Genomic DNA, 21,509 nt, shown 5'->3' with positions numbered 1-21,509 from the left:
AGGACTGTTCCACATCTCCACCTACTGACCAGCAGGATTTTGAGGGTAACATGCATCTAAGAGGGAGCCTTAGGGCCCAGCTTCTGCCCACAGTATTCATCCTGAAAAATTACAGAGGCTTAGGAAAACTTCCATCTGTTTTAAGAGGATTCAAGGGGAGAAAGGAGCATAAATGCAGGAATAGGCAATGAAGGTAACACTGATAAATGTTTGGACCAACACCATCCACAGCACCTACTAACCAGCCATGATCTGTAACCATTACAGCAATTCAAGTTTCATATTAAAGACAAGGAAATAATTTCTTCATTGATTTTTTTTGTTTAATTTTACTGTAAGTAAAACATTATACAGAGACTTTGGTTGCAGTCCTAAGCAACAGAAGGAATGGTCTCTCTACAATAGAGATTTTTACTAAACATGGAAATCCTTGAATTTTTATATTACAGGCTACAGAAAATGATACTTTACAGACAGAATTGGACTTCAGTAGCCATGGGAATTAGTTACTCAGTCTACTTTGAGATTCAAAACTCAATTGTATGGATTACATAAAGGCGTGTTATTGTGAATCTAACAAGCCACCAATAAAAATGTGCTTGAATTGAGGTAGATACAAAGATATTCCTTGCCTAAAATCCAGTATTGCCCTTTAAAAAGATAACAAACAAAACCAACCAGTAAAATTACTGTCATGTGATTGCACTGCCTTGAGAGAAAAGCATGTGGGAACTGTTCCCCAAGCTGAATTATTCAGAATAACTAACAGAAGCAACTAAAATAGGTAAAATAAAACCTTCTGCCTGTTCCAAGAGTGCTTTCTGTAATATAGAATTTAAGGAAACATTTAACTAACACATGAAAATCCAAACCTTCTAACAAGACTGGCAGCACACAAAGCATAACAAGGAAGTTCCCAGGTCCTGGGTCCTTCATCATAGTCACACTGAACACTGGCCCCACATGGAAGTCACAGACACAAAGCCTTAAAAGGTTATAAAAAAATACAATTTTATTGCGTTAGTTTGCATATGTATTGATACAGTTGTTCTGAAAATGCTTCTGAGGAGAATTTCTCCATAAACCTGACTCTCCCAGCTGCTCCCATTGAGTCCTTCAAGAGAGGATCTCTCACGATTTTTTCCATGGCCTCAGAGAATTGAGTTGGCAGAGGATCACACAAAAATCCCGTAACGTTATTCAAGATTGATTCCAAAGGCCCACCCGAATTAACTGCTATAACTGGACATCTCATATACATTGCCTCCAGGGGAACAATGCCAAAGTGTTCGTTACTTGGTGTGTACAGCACACACACACAGTTATTAAGAAGAGAGACTTTCTGTTCATCTGTAAATGACCTCAAGAAAGTGACGTGGTCGCTAACATTAAGCTTAGTTGCAATTCTCCTTAGTTCTTCGTAATGCTCCACGTTTTCCAGAACTCTTTTATCGTAGCCACCTGCCATAACCAAGTGAACTTCACTCCACTGCTGAGAATCAAGTCTCCCTCGAAGCTCATGCAAAGCTTCAAGAGCCAATGCAAGGTTCTTTTTTCTCTCATATCTATTGATAGACAGAAACAAGAACTTGGTCTTTTTGGGAATCAAGTCAGTTATATCCACAGGAACCACCGTCTCAAAGCTATCGGTGTTGAGTGATGGATAAAGGACATCTGGGTTTATGTGAGACAAGGATTTAAAGGTCTCCTTGAACACACCGGCAGTGAATTTGCTGTTCACAACGATACAGTCTGCCATGCCAGTGGTGTACTCTTCCAGCCAGTCCAGCGGCTTCCTATAGAGGCGCTTCAAGAAAGATTCTCTCTTGGTCAGGAGCTGATCAGGAAAGTGACAGTAAAACAGAACCTTCTTCCGTCTTCTGGCCAGCCTGAGGATTGGAATGCAAGCAGACACCTAGCACAAACCAAGAGAAAGGACAAGACGTGTATTATTCATCAGCAACACTGCTGCAAAGGTTGTAAAATCCCTGCAAAGGGGATTTTGGAGCCCCCCAACATGGCGGCCGCCCGCACCTGGTCGCAGATGAAGGCGTCGGCGCTCTGCCCGCTGAGCAGCAGGACGTACAGGGCCACGAAGGCCATGCGCAGCGCGGCGCACACCGCGTGTCCACGGCCACACAGGCTGCGGGGCAGCCAGTCCCCGGCGCAATGCACCGCCAGCCGCCGCGTCTCGGCGAAGCAGCGCTGGGGATCGTAGTGTGCCGTCCACACCTGCACACGGCAGCCCCGGGCCTGCAGCGCCAGCGCCGCGTCCACCACCAGCCGCTCGGCGCCGCCCAGCCCCAGGTCCGGGTGCAGGAACAGCACGGACGGGCCGGTTCCCTCCTCTTCCTCCTCCCGCTCCGCCATGGCGCCCAGCCGGCTCTATAGGGCCACGTCAGCCTGTCCTACAGGGCCGCCCCTCCGCCTCCCATATCGGGCTGCCCGCACGCTGCCGGGCGGCACGTCCCGTTGTCTTCTCATAGCAGACAACTAACTCTGGCCATCTGCGGGGGAGAAGACTCCGTGTGAAGATGTCTCGTTAGGAAAGAGACCCGGCAGAGCGCGGAGAGGAGGGAAAGGAGATAGACGCTGCGTCAGGCACCGCCAAGGGCCAGCCCGAGGAGCTGAGTGGGCAGGGCGTCCATAGCGGGACGTGGCTGTGAGGAGCGTTGTGTGCCGGCTGAGCGACCGACTGCAGCCAGCGCCGCCGTCATGGTGAGGGTCTATGCTCCATGGTGCTGCTCCCTGCCCTGCGCTTCTTCCCCTCCCTTTCCTCCTTACAGCCGTTTCTCCCTAACCCCTCTTCTCTCCTCCCCCCGCAGCCCGGGCCGAGCCCCAGCTCCACCAACGTCGGCACGTCCGGCCGCTCTCCCAGCAAGGCCGTGGCTCCCCGCGCCGCAGGCTCTACCGTCCGGCAGAGGTAGGTGTTAGGGCAGCCCTCGTTTAATGTGGGCATCGTGCCCGCAGCACGTTACGCTTCTCAGGTTGATATGGTTGTCTCATTTCTTCTATTTGTTGTGTGCTCTGTGTTGGAAGTTGACAGAGCTAACGGGTTGTTTTGCTTTGTTGTCTTACCCCTAAAGGAAGAATGCCAGCTGTGGGACGAGGAGTGCAGGCCGTGCCACGTCCACAGGCACTGGTGGGATGTGGCGGTTCTACACTGAGGATTCCCCAGGGCTCAAAGTGTAAGTCGGGTGTCTGAATGTGGGGTGATGGATTTCAGCTGTTTAGTTGTTCAGTTTTTGAGCTGAGAGATCAGTGCTGTCGTCTGCAGAGGAAAGTATGGTGAGTTGATGCGTTCAGCAAGAAACCTGATGTTTAATCTTTAGACCTGGAGGGAGGTACAGGCTTTAACAGCTGTGAAATTGGAAAGGTTACCTGTCTCAGTGAATTCAGGCATCAAAAATAGCTGTGTAATTCTGACCTAAGTTGTTTTCTCCTAGTGAAACTTTTGTCTTTCCCTGCTAATCGATGCATTGTGATATTTCACACTATTCTGAAAACATAACACGACAATTTGCTGTGTTTACACAGTCTCGGATGTTCTTTTATTTCGGGAAAGCTTTCCAACTAACTACCTTGTCTATCTCTGTGATATGAGAGGAACATTCTCAGGTTATGATCAGTAATCTGGTGATAGCTTCCCTTCACAGCAAGAGGGGCGCTGTGTTTTTTAGTCCTGGGCCAGTCTAAGTCAGATCAATTTCCCAAACTCAACCTTATGCATGAGTAGCTAAGGCAGAAGGAGTGTTTCAGCTAACAGGCACGTGTATGAAGTCATACCCTCAGGTGTGAGCTAATGCTTTTTGTAGAGTTTACAGCCTCCAGTGTTTTGTTACTGGGCTGAAGTAACTGTACTCCATGGTGCCTTTGGTTATGCTTATGGTTTGGGTTGTATTTTTTTTTCTAGAATCAGTAAATATTTTATTTTGGGGTTCCTTAACTGTCTGAATGAATGATTGGAGAAGGGCTTATGATATTCTGGGTGATTATGAGGGGAGACCTTATTGCCCCTTTCCAGTACCTGAGAGGTTCTTACAGTGAGAGTGGGGCAGGTCTCTTTTCACTGGTGACAAGTGACAGGACGAGGGGAAATGGCCTCAAGTTGTGCCAGGGCAAGTTTAGGTTGGATGTTAGAAAGAACTTCTTTACAGAAAGGGTAGTAGAAGGAAGCAAAGCAGAGACAATGGAAAGCAAATGAGCAATAGTGGTGTTTTAGAGCATGCTTGTTTTGATAGGTGAGGCAAGTGTCTTTGTGTCATGTGGCCTACTAAAAATCAATTAAAAATGGAGAAGAAAATAGCTATTCTTCTGACAGGTAGAACTTTTAAAATCTAACAGTGATGTAAGCTGTCAAAGTAGATTTACCAGCTTCTGCATGTTCCCTTGTGAATCCTTTAGTTGTTGTGTGGTCAGTTTTAGATGGTGCACTGTTCCAGTCTTCAATGCAAGCAGGTCTGTAGGCAGACCTTCCTATTTACTTTTAAACCAGTGGCTCTGAATTCTAAGGTTTTAGAATGATGAAAGTATCTTTTACAGGCTAGCATGGGTAGCTGTATGGCTAGGCTTTTATCTGATTACTTTTGCTTAAAGTAGTATAAATCCAAGCCTGGGTTATCTTCTGGGAGGTGGGGCTGGAAGACTGCTCTTTCTCATCTAATTTCAATTAAGAGCTCTTTATTATTAGGGAAGATTGTTTCATGCTATCTGTGATCAGGATAACTCCACTGTAGATCAAATGTTTTATATTGTGCATAATGATACCTGATGCTTCAAGGTTTTGGCATCTGTTCTCAGCATCAGAAATAACAAACAAGCCAGTTTTGTCTCAGGAAAGTACAAGATATTATAAAATACCATTAAAAGTAATGCTCACAAAGGGAGCTGAGGGAAATCTGAGAAGGAGATAGGATTATATTTGAATGGGCATTTTGTGCTTTGAAATGAAGAGGAAGCCAAACTTCCCTTGCTTGCTATGGCACCCATACCTGTGGTTCCTCTGTCTTGTCTTAAACTTCATTACTTGTACGAAGGAGTAATAGGGCTTACTTACTTAGCTTTGTGTGTGTGCAGTCTATTTTGCATGTTATGTGATTGGTTTATATCCAGTGTGGTTTACCTCTGTGTTCAGGATTCTTCATACTCAGGGCCGCTAAGTGTGATCAGTAATGATTGAGACTTACAGTTCAAAGGCAGAGGACAATTTGTATCTGTTAGACAAATGTTAGTGAACCTTTTCATTGTAATCAAATTTGAGGTTGTTTTTTTCCCTCTGTATTCAAGTCATATTTACCTGCTTCTGAATGGTGAACAGAAGGGTAATTTGTCAAGTGTGAGTGGTTAAGAGAAGTCAAGTGTTTCTCCCAATATAACGTTCTACATCTGACGCATAGTTGGGTGAAGTAAATGGTGCAGAGCAGCTTTGAGAGAACAGTAGGTAGTGTGAGAAAGGGGAAAAGCTAACAAACCTGTTAAACTGGGGTTCACTTGGGGTCATGATTTGATGATGGACTTAACTTTGACACCCTTTACATCTTGAAAAACCAAAACCACAGCAGTCTCCATCTCTACCATTGCCTTTGAATGTAATAAAACCTTTGGGGAAAAAAAGACAACCAATGTGACTGTCACACCAAAATTTGAGTAGCCTCTAGAGGACTCTGTTGGTTCTTTTATCTTACCACATCTCTGCTTGGGCGGCTCAGTAGTAAATACAGATAATCATTTTCTGCAGATTGGTTTCACAGGGATGACTAATAATGAACCGTGAATTACTGCTCGAAGAAGTGGAAGTTATTAATGTGATGCGATTTAGAGTTTTACATTTGTGTGCCCTGGTGGCACAAGTAGTAGTAATGCCGTGTTGCAACACCGGTAGGCCCGGGTTCGAATCCCCCCTGTGGCGCAAGTGGTAGAAGTGCCGCTCTGCTACACAGGAGGCTCAAATCCCGGGGGTTGGACTCAATGATCTCTAAGGTCCCTTCCAACCCACACCAGACTGTGATACTATGATATCCTAATTGTTATGTAACTGTCTCTTAAAACAGAGCGGAAGCAGAAAGGTCTCGTTTCTGTGTATTTTATGGTATTTCTATGGGAATGGAATATGAGTTTTCTCTTACAGTTGCATAAGAACTGACAAGTTTGCTTGGCTGGTAGTGACTGCTTTGTCCAAAGGCCAGACCGTTTTGGGCTTTGTGTTAATGTATTTTTTTTTTTTCCCTTTATTTTTAGTGGGCCTGTTCCAGTTTTGGTCATGAGTCTCCTTTTTATTGCTTCTGTATTTATGCTGCACATCTGGGGTAAATACACTCGTTCATAGACTCAGCTGCCAACTTAACGCATACATCTTGGACCAAAAATATGATGGATCCTGGTTGTTCTTGGAGAGAGACTGGGGAAGCCTCCTGTCACCTATTGAAGTCCTACCAACTCTGTAATACCAGAATAAGCTTCTCAGTTTTCTATGTGGGCAGGTTTTAAAGTCTGTAATGGGTCATTGCATCTGTACGTTTAGAATACAGGTATTGCAATAAAATTTGTATATGGAAATCAAAGTAGTCTTAACGTTTTTTCCTCCCATTCCAACCAATAACTCAAGTACTGTACTTGTGGTTTCTGTGTATCGCTATCTCTGATTAAATGTCATTTGACAGTTGAAACCAGTTCTTTATGTTTCAAATTGCTGTATAACTTCATACCAAAAAAAACCTTTAGTGAATGAGGAAGGCAACAGGATGCATAAACACGTGATGCTAACAGATGTGTTGTTAAAACAAAGTTGAGGCACGTGAACTGTGCTGATCGTGTTCTTCTATTAACTCCAGAAAAACAGATGGTTTTAGCTTTTAATTGTAAGTTCCGCCACTCAATACTGATTATAGTAAAAGTATAAAGTTTGCTTGTTTTTCAGACTGCACTTAAGGAAAGGCATAGGCAGATATTCTGATTTAAAGAGTTACTGCGTGGATGTCAAAGATGTGTTTCTTCTGTAGGCCTAGGCTCTTTTGAAGTTCTTAAGTTGCAAAATGAAGATGATCAGGGGGCGGAGCACCTCCCCTATTAGGACAGGCTGACGGAGTTGGGCTTGTTCAGCCTAGAGAAGAGAAGGTTGCGGGGTGACCTCATTGCAGCCTTTCAATACCTGAAGGGAACTTACTCCCAGGAGGGGAGTAAACTCTTTGAAAGGGCTGACAATAGCAGGACATGGGGAAATGGTTTTAAGTTAAAAGAGGGAAGGTTTAGGTTGGATGTCAGGGGGAAATTCTTCACTAGGAGAGTGGTTAGGTCCTGGAACAGGCTGCCCAGGGAGGTTGTGGATGTCCCATCCTTGGAGGTGTTCAAGACCAGGTTGGACGGGGCCCTGGGCAACCTGATCTAGTAAATGTGTAGTTGTGGTGGCCTGCCAGGCAGGGGGTTGGAACTACATGATGCCTTGAGGTCCCTTCCAACCCGGGTCATTCTGTGATTCTGTGATTCTGTGAAAATGGAATGGGAGGGCTGGGAAAGAAATAAAGGATAACAGAAGTATCAAAGTAGGTAACCTCTGCTTTGCTTAATTATATTATCAATATATGATTGTCTTTTAAACAATTATGGTCCTTAAAGGCTGTTTTGCCACGTCAGTTCTATTTAGAGCCTTCAATGTTTTTGCTTATCTGGTATCTTGGTCTTCAGATAGCTGTGAACTTGGAAGAAGAAAGTGGGTATGGAGCAGGGGGTTGTTGCTGTATAATCCTGGATTTTGTTCAGCCGAGTACAGAAATGCTGACTGCTTCAACAGTGCTGTCCTTAAGTGTTTCTTAGACTGACCTCTTAGACCGACTTGTCTTCACAGAATTGTAGGGGTTGGAAGGGACCTCTAGAGATTATCGAGTTCAACCCCGCTGCCAAAGCAGGCTCCATACACCGTGTTGTCTAGTATGTGTTTACATATGCTGTTAAAGAGTCTAGTGTTTTTAGTTCTGAACAAACAACTTCCCCTCCCCTTCTTGGCATTATATTTTGGATTTGTGAGCCTTATGATGATGCTAAAGAATTGCTACTTTAATTCCTAATAAAATTTATACCTTAGTTGGATGCATTTAGCTGAAATGATAGTGCTGCTCAGTGTTCCTTGTACATCATAAAGATAGATTTCTCTGTATGTTTTCAATTTATGATCACTTCAGTGCTTTGCATGAAAGCGCTAGGTATGTCATGCCTGGATACTTAAAAACATACCATGTGCATGAACTGTAGTGGATTATTACAACCAGTATTTATCAAGAATTTGACTTGATAAGGGCAGATTGCCAAGACCTACCAGAATATTGGTTAATAATGAATATGAAATTCTGTTTAGCCTGGATGATTAAATTATGGCTGTGCTGGTAAATAGCGGCTTATCTGTAATACAGGAAACTAGAGTGTCTTTTAGTAATAAGTGGAAAAAGACGAAAGAATAATTATTTGCAAAGCTTCTTACCAGACAACAAGGAATTAGTAAGACTGTGAATTTGGTCCCTAAGAGTATAGGATTGAAATAGAAATATGACTGAGTTGAGTTTGAAGTCATGAACGTCCTCATAGTCTACTTCAGTGCTGCAGGAGGAACTATGCCCACAAAGATCTTTACTTTGTCTCCTCAGCAATACAGATAGATTCAAGAAATCTGAGAGTACTTGTATCTCTGTAGGAGATATGATATATGTGGCCTCAAGTTGTGCCAGGGCAAGTTTAGGTTGGATATTAGGAAGAACTTCTTCACAGAAAGGGTAGTTAGGTACTGGAATAGGCTCCCCAGGGAGGTGGTTGAATCGCCATCCCTGGTTGTGTTTAAGAGCCGTTTGGATGTGGTGCTCAGGGATATGATTTAGTGTAGGGTTGTTAGAGTTAGGGTACTGGTTAGGCTGCGGTTGGACTTGATGATCTTCAAGGTCTTTTCCAACCTGGGTAATTCTATGATTCTATGATAAGATATGATAAAGTATGATAAAGATATTCTCAATTTCTAAAAGCAGTATTTGCAACCTCAGTTATTTCTCAAGTAATAAGAAAGGATTTTATTAGGAAGTAGAGCTTATGTGGCTCTGTCATACATGGATGTGTCTGTGCCACGTATGCCTGCTCTCCCTCCCTGTGCAGTAGCACTGTATGTGAGATGACTGCAGTGAAATTTACCACGAGTAGAAGCTGAAAGATGCTCTTCTTGAGGGTTCTCTGAACTAGGTACCTAGTGGAAGGAGACTGTCAGAGTTCCCCTAAGTACTCCAGCTTGTCACGTAATGAAGAGCAGAAGAGCTAGGCTTTTAAAATTCATTTATGTTGGGAAAGGCTTTAATCTTTGCCCTGGCACCTTCCTGTGCTGAAGTTCAGTGCTACAAGCTGTGGGGATATGGGCTTCATTAGTTCAGATGTTGCAGGAGTACCTCCTTTTCGTGGTCTGTGCAGAAGCCAGCTGTGCTGCACTAAAGTAAATGTTTTTCCTCTAGGTTACACCATTTATTGGTACCCAGTCAGTCACACACAAGACAGAGCTTGTGAACTGTCTTCTGCTATCATGCTGGGATGAATGCTGTGTCTCTCACGGTCACTTCAAACGTTTCTGGTTCTTGAGGGAAACAAAGGGAAGGACAGGTTTTAAGGAGGAAGTTTTCATGAGTAAGTTTTTCACACACAGGGTGGTGACGCACTGGAACAGGTTGCCCAAGAAGGTTGTGGATGCCCCATCCCTGGAGGCATTCAAGGCCAGGCTGGATGTGGCTCTGGGCAGCCTGGTCTGCTGGTTGGTGACCCTGCACACAGCAGGGGGTTGAAACTACATAATCGTTGTGGTCCTTTTCAACCCAGGCCATTCTATGATTCTAAATACAGGTGTCATCTTGCAAAGACTGTCCCCTGCATATGCTGCTTCTTACAGCAGAAAGGTTTTTTTAAATCACATCAGACTCTGAATTAACCCTCCAAGAAGTAACTGTTAGCTCTTTTCAATGTTTCATTTAGCTCCAGTTGTTTCTTAGGAGCTCTGAGACTTCCATAACATACTGTAAGCTGTCCTCTATACCTTTTTGCTGTAAGTTATCATACTACATGCACATACATACGTATCTCTAAAGAGTCATGCATGTATATAGTTGCTCTGTCTGCTTAGAAATGCAGAAGGATGAGTCTGTGAAAATGTAAGGTTTCATATCCTTATTAGACTGCGCTGTGGCAGCAGTGTGAGAAGCAAATGGAACAGCTTGTGTTCTTTTCCTCTGCTGTGCCGGCTAGAGATGAGCGGATGCTATGCTGAGATCACGTGGTGAGGGCTAAATGATTTCATAAATATATTAATGGCTTCCAGGAGGAGTTTTGCAGAAAACTGTGTGTGTGTGTGTATTTATTTATTTATTTATTCTCCTTGTGAGAAAATCCCAGTTCAAACGTGGATCACAAGAGATCTGACACCCATGTTGTATTGGCCTGCAGGTTGTAAGTAACTGTTGCATACTCTGGGCAAACTGTAAGGGTTTGTGATATCTGTGATCAGCCCCAGCTTACTTTAGGGATGGGATGGCTGTGTGTGGGGAGGATGGGCATTGTAGCCATGGGTCAGTGTACAGGCATCTCTGGGTGGAAGGGAGAGCAAGTCAAAGGACTGAAGCAGTTTATCTCCTGTTCTTAAATCTCCTGTTCTTGCTTGATTGCCCTCAGCATTCCAAAAGGACAGTTAGAAGGTGTTTGTTTCCCTAGAAAAAAGTATTAAAGTCAACAGCTAATGAACTTCTTCATTAATAATGTTTTCATGTTCAGCAGCATTAACTTTTCATGTCTCTAGTACATTCTCAATAAATAGGTGTGAAATGAGAAAGGCAGTTAGCCACAACTTATAAATGGTAGGTTGAAATAATATAAGCCATATCTTCCCCCTGATCAGTTGATCAGATCCTTGGCCAGTTGCGTTTTGAAAGATTAAAGGGTTGGAGATTCCACTTTTCCTGGGCACCTGTTCCTGTGCTTAAGTGCTTTTGTGGTAACACTTTTTTCTGTCTGATAGAAGTTTCCTTGTTTGACCTTGTCTGTCATCCTTCTGGTGTGTGTTGCTGAGAAGAATCAGGCTCCCATGTTCTCTGGTGGGTGAGGAAACCAAGTAGGTTGCCCCCTTAGCCCTCATGCTCCAATCCCCTATCTGTGTGCACTCTAAATGGTCCCCTCCTGAACTCTCCAGTTTGTTACTGTTCTTTTGTACTGGATGCAGTATTCCAAATGAGTGTCAAATGAAGGGGGTATCTTTTATATTAGTTTTCTTCAAACCTTGGCTGTATACCTTACTGTATGGTTAGCCTTCATCATTTCAGGGATGTAATGTAATAAGAGATAGGGTACAGGCATCTGGGTGTTAATACCCAGTTCATCTTTTCCATATAGACGTCAGAGTTTAGAGGTGGCAGCTACCACCAGTGCCATGAAATCCACTTGCTTTGCTCTCACAGGCATTGCATCATAGAAGCCTTTCCTAAATGGATGAAACTCTACCCTAAGATATTATGAACTTACCATGTCTTGTTTGAAAAATTGCACTGGCATAAGTGCAGCAGCTAAACTATATGTGTGTGTAAAAGAGACACCTTTTATCACTGAGGTTGTAGGCGTAGTCATGCGAAGCTTAGTAAAATCTGTAGCTGATTCACAGGCTAAGTAAATACGTCTGTACTTTGGGAATATGGTACTGCTGTGACAGAGTGTACTGCCTTGCCCCTACAATGCATGAGTGTCAGGAAATGAAATAAATTGATTTCTTAAAAGACCATCTAATAATTATATCTTGTTGGGGAGGTGCTGGGAAACAATTGTACTAATGCTTCATAGTCTGTTTCCCCACCATCTGCTGTTAGATAGTGGCTCTTAGAGTATTGAAAGTTAGGAAAAAAAGATTGTTTCTGATACTGATAACTCATGAATCAAATGATTGAGTCTGTTCATGCCAGATAGAGTGTTCAGTCCAGCCTTGATGCTAGTCCACAGCTGGTCACGAATCACCTGACAGAAAAGGCTGTAGGAGAGAACTGGGAGGGATTTCTGTGCCTTTATATTGCGGTGGAAGCTGTGTAAAAGAGCTAAGCAGGAGTGCTCTTGCTTTTCAGGTACATCTGTGCAAGACTCACATTCTGCTTAAAAGAATGGCTGAAATGAATTCAGCTTCAAATGTTTAAACATACTCATGCTTAATTGCTACTGGTGTTCTTGCAGCCCTAATGAGCAATTAGAAGTGCATGCAGAAATTAATCTCTCAGATTTGATATGAATGCAAAATTTCCCCCAGTTATGCCCATAGTCTTGGTCATATGGAAACTCTGCAAGAGAGGTTCTTTAGTGGATAACTGCTGTGAAGCATTTTTATAGTTCCATATCTAATCTCCCATATACGAGGAGGAGCTGTGACAAATTTCTTCTTTGTGAATCAAGCAGAGATTTGAGGAGGGAATATTTGATCCCACCGATTCAAAGTGTTTGCCAAAGTAATCCCGTGGCTCCTTCTCTACTTTAGACAATCATAAGGCTTCTCCTTACTTTCTGATATTCTGTCTTGCTACAGTTTCTGCTTACTGGGTGATGCATAGTTCATGTATAGCTTAAGTTTGTGCATGGGTTATAGTCTGTTAAAAAACTGACTTGGTCTTGACATATGGTTGTATTTAGTATTGTACAGGCACTATCTCCTTTTGCACGTGGAAAGGGGCAGTCAGGGATCACAGACAGCCCTGTCCAGGTCCTGATCTTTTTTACTTTTTTGCTGAGGTATAAAGCTGCTTACATCTGAGCAATGCCAATGATTTGCAGCAGGTTTTATTTCCATGCTGCATCAATGCCACATCCATTCTCTTCCTGTTTATGCCCATCTCTGTTGCCAGAAAGCGCTGGTGAGCTCTCTGCCGAGAGGATCTGTTGGGTTCCTGCCTTTTCCAGGAAAAATACAGCTCAAGAAGATGTTGGGTAGGTCCTGTGCTGTCACACTTGCCTGGGTCCTTAGGGAATATGTTTCTTCATAGCATTCATGAAGAAGGAATGGTACTTGTCTGAAGAGAGACTTGCCAAGTTGGAGCAAATTTTGTATGTATGTTTCCTCTAAGGTTTGTAATATTCTGGTGTGGAAGCAGTGTGAAAACTGCTTCCTAAAGTTTCAGCTATTCCTCCACCTAATGCACACTTAACATTTAGAGCAGGTTGCCCAAAAGATTGTGCAGTCTACTCATATGTTTTCAAGACCTTGAGGATAAAGGCTTGGGAAGCCTGATCCGATCTTGGGGGTGACTAACCTTTAAGCTGGAGGCAGCAGGAGATTGTACTTAAGGACCTTTCAAGGTCTCTTCCAGCCTGGATTTATCCTATGAATCATAGAATAGAATCACAGAATGCCCTGGGTTGAAAAGGACCACAATGATCATGTAGTTTCAACCCCCTGCTGTGTGCAGGGTTGCCCAGAGCAACCTGGGCGTTGAATGGCTTTGAATGCCTCCAGGGATGGGGCATCCACAGCCTCCTTGGGCAACCTGTTCCAGTGTGTCACCACCCTCTGTGTGAAAAACTTACATCTAATATCTAACCTAAACCTCCCCTGTCTCAGTTTAAGATCATTCCCCCTCGTCCTGTCACTATCCACCTTTGCAAACAGCCTTCCCTTCTGTTTATAGGCTCCCTTCAAGTACTGGAAGGCTACAGTGAGGTCTCCTCAGGGCCTTTTTTATCCAAGCTAAACAAGCCCAGTTCCCTCAACCTTTCCTCATAGGAGAGGTGCTCCTGCCCTCTGATCATCTTAGTAGCCCTCTTCTGGACCTGCTCCAAGAGTTCCACATCTTTCTTGCACTGGGGCCCCAGGCCTGAACACAGTCCTTACATGAGTACAAGAATCTATGATTGTTGTAGGCCCTTTCTGAAACTGACTTGAATGTCTACATTCTCTGAAATTTGGGATATATCTGTTGCACAGCAGTTAAGGTAAAAAGTCATCAGTAAGCAGAACCTCAGCAAAAGCCGCCTTGAGATTACCAAGGTCTTCAAGTGTTGTGGAGAGAAAGAAACTTCTCAATTTTATTTGTGATTTTATTTGACTCACTTGACTGACTAGAAATGGTTCCATAATATTAGCCAAGAATTCAGTCAGCACTCCAAATAAATAAATCACTTGTCTGCAGGAATCATCAAAGCTGTACGTGCTGCTCCATCTGCTGGGGGAATCAATAACAACTTCCAGCATTTAAAGGTGCAGATATTCTTTAATCACAGAGCCGGGTTTTTGGTTTCGTTTTCTCCAAGCTGTTTTGCATATGTCAGCAAGTGTAATAAGAATAAAAGACTTGTTCTGTTTTCCATGAGCTATGAAATTCTACATCTATTAGTAATTTCTTTCTTTAAGTAAATGAATTTCACAGCAAATGAAGGAGTAAAAGCCTACTTAAGAGTTACATGGATTTTTAAATGCTTATTTCCTTTGTCAAGCAGTCGATGCAGCGATTTGGTTAGAGCAGTTGTTACATTGAAAGTTGTGCTGAGAGAGCTTAGCTTGGTAGCAGGTCTGCGAAGTATCTGTGATGGTGTTCAGTAGAGGACAAGCCACTCTGATATTAAAAGAAGATATTCTGTGCCATTCATAGACTGTTTCCTGTGAGGCCAAAATGCAATTCCTACGATTCAGATTGCGCTTCGTCTGCGTGAAGGACAGATTTAGACCCACCAGGGAAAGAAAAGCTGTGAAGAAGAGGAGGAGGGCTAACAGCTTACTTCTTGGCTGTTAACATTGAATAATTAAACACTAACAGCCAAAAGGAAAGCTGTTGTTTTCCTAGTCCAAATACCCAGCCAGGAATAAAACATTAAGCAGCTATACAAATTATTTCTTTCATTTTCCTTTCATAAAACAAACAAGCGAGTTAAACAATATATACTTTGGATACATGGAATATAAATGCATTTCATATATCCTGAAGCATCATTTCTGGAATTTGAGCTTTGCATGTTGCAGGTAAATTAACCTTACTTAGTGTGCTAACTTTTTCCCCTAAAGTTCATTTAAGTAAGGCTAATAATCAGAATACTGAAGCTTTGAATAATGAATTCTGGTAGTTTTAACTGTTTGTTAAACAGGGATTGTAAAAATTGCCATCAAACAGAGGCCACATTCATGATTTCATACTACAACCTATACCCATTCATGTGTTATATACTGTGAGAAAACTCAGAAGAGAGAAAAAATAAAGAGAAGATATAAAAAAGACATGAAATGAGGGAGAGAGAGCACTCAGAATTCAGTATGTCTGACAGAAGAAATACCCCCCAGAGCCAGAAAATTGTCATCGAGTAGCAGTGATATCAGTCTCAAACTCCTTCCAGCTTTGGATCACGAGGCCCATCAGCAGAGCTCCCTGCGCACAGCAGCCCTTCACAGTCACTCGTCAATCAAGCAACTCTGAAAATAAAGACCACATGTCATCAAGTTTGCAGAGTTCTTCCCTTCCTGTTTATGCTACTCTTGCAAGAACTGCCAGATCGCTTATGTAGCTGCACCAGCTTTCTATCCTCAGAGGGCGAGCGATTATCTTTTCCTGCAAGTCTTTTGATTCTGGTGTGAAAATTAAATGCTGTTGTTTTATGACAGTTTCCCACTGCACAGGACACAGGCCCAAAGCTGTGGTAAAACCTTGCTAACACTTCTGTGCTAGGGTTAATAGCTTGTCAGTACTCAGTCCTATGCCCACACTCCATGTAGTTTACTTAGATAGATTCAGTCAGAGGTTCCCATGCCCAAGTAATACTGGAATATCAGATATATGAATAATATAACAGCCGTATTTCAGTGAGTTGTCACTTGTGTGCAACTCATGCCTATTCAGACTCAACCTACATGTTCAGAGGAGCCATAATTAGTGATCACTCCTTGTAGTAATCAGCACTCTTTTCTCTAACGGAGCTTCAGAAAAAAAAAGAAAAAGGTTGAAATTCATATTAAAAACATTCAAAAAAAAAAAAAAAAAAAAAGCAGTACTTCTTTTGGCAGTTTTCCCAGTACACCATATGTCGACCTTTTCTGGTCAATGTAAAAACCACAAACAGTTGAGGGATTACTATTTCACCTCAGATGTATCACCCCGTGCTTTGCCACCCTGCCGTGTTTTCCAAGTGACTTCAGGCTCCCTTCATGTGACGTTTTGCTCAAGGCTGTTTCCAGTGTGTTTTCATACAGAAGTGAACACAGGCTCACAAAGCGTAGCCTGCTTGCTCCCCCAAACCAGGATTTTATTCACTTTATATGCATGCCAGTTCCACTTGGGTTGCTTGTCCAGTCTTACATTGTTCTTTGCATGGCTTTTTTGGTGGTTTCCAGCTTTCTTCCCAGTTTGATTATCAGAGGAATAGCCCTTCTCCCTTCCATACCCGTGTTTATCTCTATTTATACCTTTATACCATATACCTCTCTTATCCCCACAAGTTGCATTTCCAAGGGTTCTTCACCCTCCTGGCCCTTGAGAGCAATTTGAAGCCTGCTCTTTGCTGCTCTTTGCTCCATACACTGAAGATGGAGGCTGTGTATATTTTTACCATTCTCCCATAACATTAATTCTTTATATCCAGTATGAATTATTGGCAGATTAACAGCAATCTGGAAAAGCAGATGGTGCTTTCCAGACCTCCCTCCTCCTTCCCTGTCATGGTTGAAAGGAAGCTAACATTAATACAGCCCCAGCCTTCAGTTAGAGCACAGGCCTACTCAGTGTGTCAGGCTGCCAGATCTTTACATACAGCTTTACTCATATGCATATTTCCTTTATCTCATGTATATATAGAGAAATCTTCAATATGTATCAGTATTTCTCTACTGTACCAATTTTTCTAGCTACAATTACATAAATGAATATAAACCTACCATGTAACTACATGCATATATAATCACATGATTATATGTCAGTTGTGGTCCTAAATATACAGAGATGTGTTCTTAGACATGTGTATATATGTATGTGCACACATGATACATCAAAGGTATTTATCTATACTTGCTAAATCCATTGGGCATCAATATTGACGTGCTTCCCTGTGGAAACTCTGAAACTTAGATCTGATTGAAAGTTGTTAGCATGGCTTGGAACAGCAAACATCTGCCAACTACTAATTAATCACAGACATCTCCCCTGTCTAGAAACAAACTCTTGTATCACTTTCTATACACAGCCACACACAGTGTCCTGCCTTTATGCTTGCATCATATTTGGCACCTTTTTGGCCTGTCTTCTGGGGCAACTTTCCTCAAAGTTCTCATGTCAATAAAAGTCATCAAGCTAGTTGTACGTGTGCCTTTTCCTGTGCTGGCACTACTATTTGGCACCATTTATGCTCATAACAAAAGATAAGATCTAGTTTGGATGTGCACCAATACACCTCAAACTCTTCCATCAGGATTCTTCCAGGAAAATACTCATTTTTTAGCAATTCTTAAATTCCATAGGAGGTGAAGCTAGTATGAGACTCAGAAGTGGTTAGTACGTAATATAGGTACATGAATGTACATACAGAGACCTCTTCTTGGCAGATGCTCTCTCTTTTTCTTCAGTAGTCTGCTTTTGACCATCTTCCTGTCCTTCAGTCCGCATTTAATCAAATCAGAGGAAGGCTCTTGATGCAATACTTTTCAAGGAAGATCAGATCCCGCAGAACTGGAGGTTAATGAGCCCTTCATGCTACCTTAAATTCTGCAGTCACCATTTACACCAGTGATGCTATGAGCTTTATGAAAGAAGAGTGTTTAGTTGGTCGCAGCTACCCTACCTTGAATGGCAAGAGGCCACCTCTGATGAGATGAGTGGTTCTGATGTGGCTTACCAGGCCGCAGAGAGGTCCAGTGGTGATGCAACTGGAGAAACGTCCTCTCAGCCCTCTTTCAGGGGGATTTCAGTGAAGCTGGGTGTTGAACAGGCATTAGTGTATGTACAGAAAGGCTGGTGGCAAGCGCTGCAAGAGAAATGCCAACAAGGTTGTGGTGTTTAGTGAGATTTTGTTGCGCTTGCTTTGGGTTTGGTTTCTCTGTTTCCTTTGTGACATGCTGGAAGTACAAGCGTACTTCTTGGCTGTGTGGCCAAGGGCCATTTCATTTGACATGAAGTGGATTAAATGTGAAGTTTACCAAGAGAATTCAAAGCCCCACAATGGAAAGCAACATTTGTTTATTACTACTGGCGTCAAGTCTCTTTTCAGACTGTTTCATGCTCATCATATAAACATCCCGCTGCATTTACCCAGCTATATACTTATACTCCCAAAGGAGTAGCATATGGTGTGAAAACCAGATGCCCCTGCCCACATAAAAGCTCTATACATTTGTTTGAATGTAATCAGGAAACAGTCACGATCTTCTTCCCACTCTCAGAGGAGTCAGCTGAACACAGCGAGACCTTGTTCAGCTCCCGGAGACGGCTGGTATTGCCTCGGCTCCTGTGGGGGTGGTGGGGGACGAGACACGGGTATGTTTCACCACGCTCCTCTGAACTTTCCTGTCTTGCTGCGTTAATTCTCTCTGCTGATGGCTCTTCGCCCTCAAAGGCTGTGTGGAGGTGCAGCTCCGTGTTCTCCTAGGACCTGCCATGTGGGGGCAGAATGGCTCCACCTAGGGAGAGGAGCTGCGGCTCATCTTTCCAAAGGAGCAGATAGTCCACCGAGCAAGTCTGTAGGATAAACTTCAGTTTCTTCGAAGCCCCTCGGATTCAGAAGGGTCACAGCAAGCTTGTGTTGTCCTTCTTTGCTGTTGCATGTTTGCTATAGCCAACTCTGCTGTTCTTAGAATCACAGAATCACGGAATAGAGCGAACAAATAAAATAGAGTTGATAAAATAATCATAGAATTCCCCAAGTGGATGATCCCCATTGGGATCATCTAATCCAGCTCCTGGTTCCACACAGCACCACTCACACTATAAATGCTATGTCTGAAAGTGATGTCCAGATGTTCCTTGAACTCTGGCAGCTTGGGGCTGTGCCCATTGCCCTGGGCAGCCTGTTCCATGCCCACCGCCCTCTGGTGAAGGACCTTTTCCTAAACCCCAATTTGACCCTCCCCTCCTCCAGCTCCACGCAGTTCCCTTGGGTCTTGTTGCTGTCAACAGACTTGCTGGATCTCCAGGGTTAGACCCAAGAGGTAGGATGCCTACAGGCATGAGAAAGTTCATACTTTCTTCTGCATCTGTATCATTAAACAAGCCAAATTCAGCCCCAAATATTTAATGAAGATCAGAATAAGCCAACAGTACATATGATTACTTTGTGCTGGAAGCATTTTTGTACAGACTTGGTCAGCTGTTTGGCCAATGGGAGTTCCATATATGTGGCATGTAGAAGGGTCTCCACATACGGACCTTCCAGTGTATGGACCTCTGCATTCCAAGTATACTAAAGCCATAAGAAGTATTATATGCATGGCTTACAAGTAAAGTCAATATTATTCTAATATGCTACTTTATTCAAGAGTTCTGGGCATGGACAGTTAAGTCTAGAAAGGCACTTGAGTATTTTTAGTGGTGCTATTCTAAAAGACTTCCTGTAGAAATTGCAAATACTATTTTAAAAAGTCTTCTACAGCTCTAAGTCGTATGAGTCACTAAAAAGTGGTTTATGTCTTCATTTTTAGATTTAAAAAGAGTTTCTTCTTTCAGTAGATTCTCATTTTGTTGTTCCAGAAAAACTGACAGGGTTGTTCTTTGAGTCGAACTGTTGTCCAGGTATTGTTATTGTTTTTCTTAAGGATATCAGATGATACAGGTGATGAGTAGGCAGCACCATTTTGTATTGGGCTTTGTCTGTCATTTAGTCTTGTTGGCAAAACCATGTTTATTTCATGCCAGGTGATTATTTTTGTTGTTGTTGTTGTTGTGTGAGACATGTCACTAAAAGCCAGATTTCAAGTGAAGAATCTTTGTTATGTTTTATAAAAAATGAAGCAAAATGAAGCTCCCCCCAACTTTCACCTTTGAATGATCTTTCTTCTTAACTGAGGAGCAGTGTATTTCTGGTAACGCTTGAATTTCAGTCCTCTGTATCCTGTTCTGGAAATACCTCCTACAGAAATCTGTGAAAACTGTTAAAAATATATATATTTTTTCTTTTCCAAAATCTTCAAGAAATAGTACAGAACCTTTAAAAAATTAAATTCAATTCCTTAAATCTTGATGGAAGAAATCTTATTATCTCCAACATCATTACAGGGGGGACGAAGCCTGTAAGGCTTTGCTGGGTGATTGAAAAAGGCAAATTAATGACAGCACTTGGAATTACCTGTAATTATCACTGACACAGGGTCAGCATCATTGCAATGACAGTCTCACAGAGAGGTGACTCTCACTGGTTCAGAATTTATACAAAACTGCAAAACAAGACGTGACCTCCACATTCAGTGTTAAAAGTATCCCTGGAGTATTTAAGCAGCTTGAATTCAAGATCTACTGTCTTGCTGCTTTCATTTTCTGAAAAGCAGTAAAATTCTTAAGGAAGGGGTCCCAAGCGCATTTCTGGTCAAAATCACCTTTCCTTTCCTATTCATATTTACTCAGACCTCTCCCTTCACTGTCACCATCACACAAAGCCTCTTCGGCAGTTATAACAACTGCTTATATGGAAAAGTAATAATAGGAAAGCATTTAATGAATTTTAAGCTGACATTAATGTAATTTAGCAGCTGGAAACAAGGAGAAGAGCCAGCACTGTGAGACCTGCCAGCTCTCTATGGATCATCAGTGGTCAATGGAGCACAGATTTCAGAACTGCTCTCCAGGGTATGTTGGCAATTTTTCTCTTCTCCAGCTACATTCCTGATTTCAATTAAATCACAGTCTGAAGTACTCTTTCTGACATAGCTAAGACCTTCCAATAAATGCTCTTGGCTTCATTTCTCCCCAGACGCTGTCCTTCCTCACAGTTCTTTGCTAAGTAAGTGAAGAAGATACCACCTGAAAAGCGGAGATGTTCTTTTTAAAGAGACTGGCACCAAAATTTGTCTTGAGAAAGCAGGGGAGAAAAACAACCGCTTTGATTACATAGCAATAATTCCCCCATCCCTGGGCAACTTCCCCAAATCTCTCTTTTGTTCTTCCACTGTTAACATTTCAGTATTAGGTTTTCTGTCTGCACTTATGGTTGTTTTTTTTCCTACTTTTTCTGGAACTACAAAGGAATTTCCAACATAAAGTCACTCATCAAACTTTACAGTTGAAGTTTTTAGTTTGCAGGGAGCAAGAATACCTTGAAGTTCTTTTCTCTCTATTTTCCACCAGTGTGAACAGATTGTTAACATACTGACCCAAAGCCTCTGAGGCATTATAAAGCCTTTTATAACTGCCTACAATTAAGAATATATGGTTTCTTTTGAAGAAGGCTTGCAACAGGTGTCTTAACTTTCTGCTCTTTGCTTCCTTCCTCTCAAGTTCAATGAAAAATATGCAGTTTAACACCATTTATAACTGTTTCCAGTTCAGGTGAATCTGTGCTAGGGCACTGAAGGAAACTAG

General features: G+C 42.5%; 2 protein-coding genes across 2 annotated transcripts; one reads left to right on the top strand and one right to left on the bottom strand.

The window, feature by feature from the left end:
- Positions 1-986: 986 nt before the first annotated feature.
- ALG2 (ALG2 alpha-1,3/1,6-mannosyltransferase) lies at positions 987-2,389 on the bottom strand. Its single transcript, XM_015855181.2, has 2 exons — positions 2,035-2,389; positions 987-1,915 (listed from the first exon to the last, which is right to left on the bottom strand). The coding sequence occupies exons 1-2, from the start codon at positions 2,368-2,370 to the stop codon at positions 1,013-1,015; spliced, it is 1,239 nt and encodes a 412-aa protein (XP_015710667.1). The 5' UTR covers positions 2,371-2,389; the 3' UTR covers positions 987-1,012.
- Positions 2,390-2,600: 211 nt separating this feature from the next.
- SEC61B (SEC61 translocon subunit beta) lies at positions 2,601-6,560 on the top strand. Its single transcript, XM_015855182.1, has 4 exons — positions 2,601-2,718; positions 2,826-2,923; positions 3,087-3,188; positions 6,238-6,560. Exons 1-4 carry the CDS (start codon positions 2,716-2,718, stop codon positions 6,323-6,325), a joined length of 291 nt encoding a protein of 96 aa, XP_015710668.1. The 5' UTR covers positions 2,601-2,715; the 3' UTR covers positions 6,326-6,560.
- The last annotated feature ends 14,949 nt before the right edge of the window (positions 6,561-21,509 follow it).

The sequence above is a fragment of the Coturnix japonica genome, chromosome 2 (genome assembly GCF_001577835.2).
Source record: "Coturnix japonica isolate 7356 chromosome 2, Coturnix japonica 2.1, whole genome shotgun sequence".
NCBI classification, from domain to species: Eukaryota; Metazoa; Chordata; class Aves; order Galliformes; family Phasianidae; genus Coturnix; species Coturnix japonica.
This window is presented reverse-complemented; position numbering and strand designations above follow the sequence as displayed.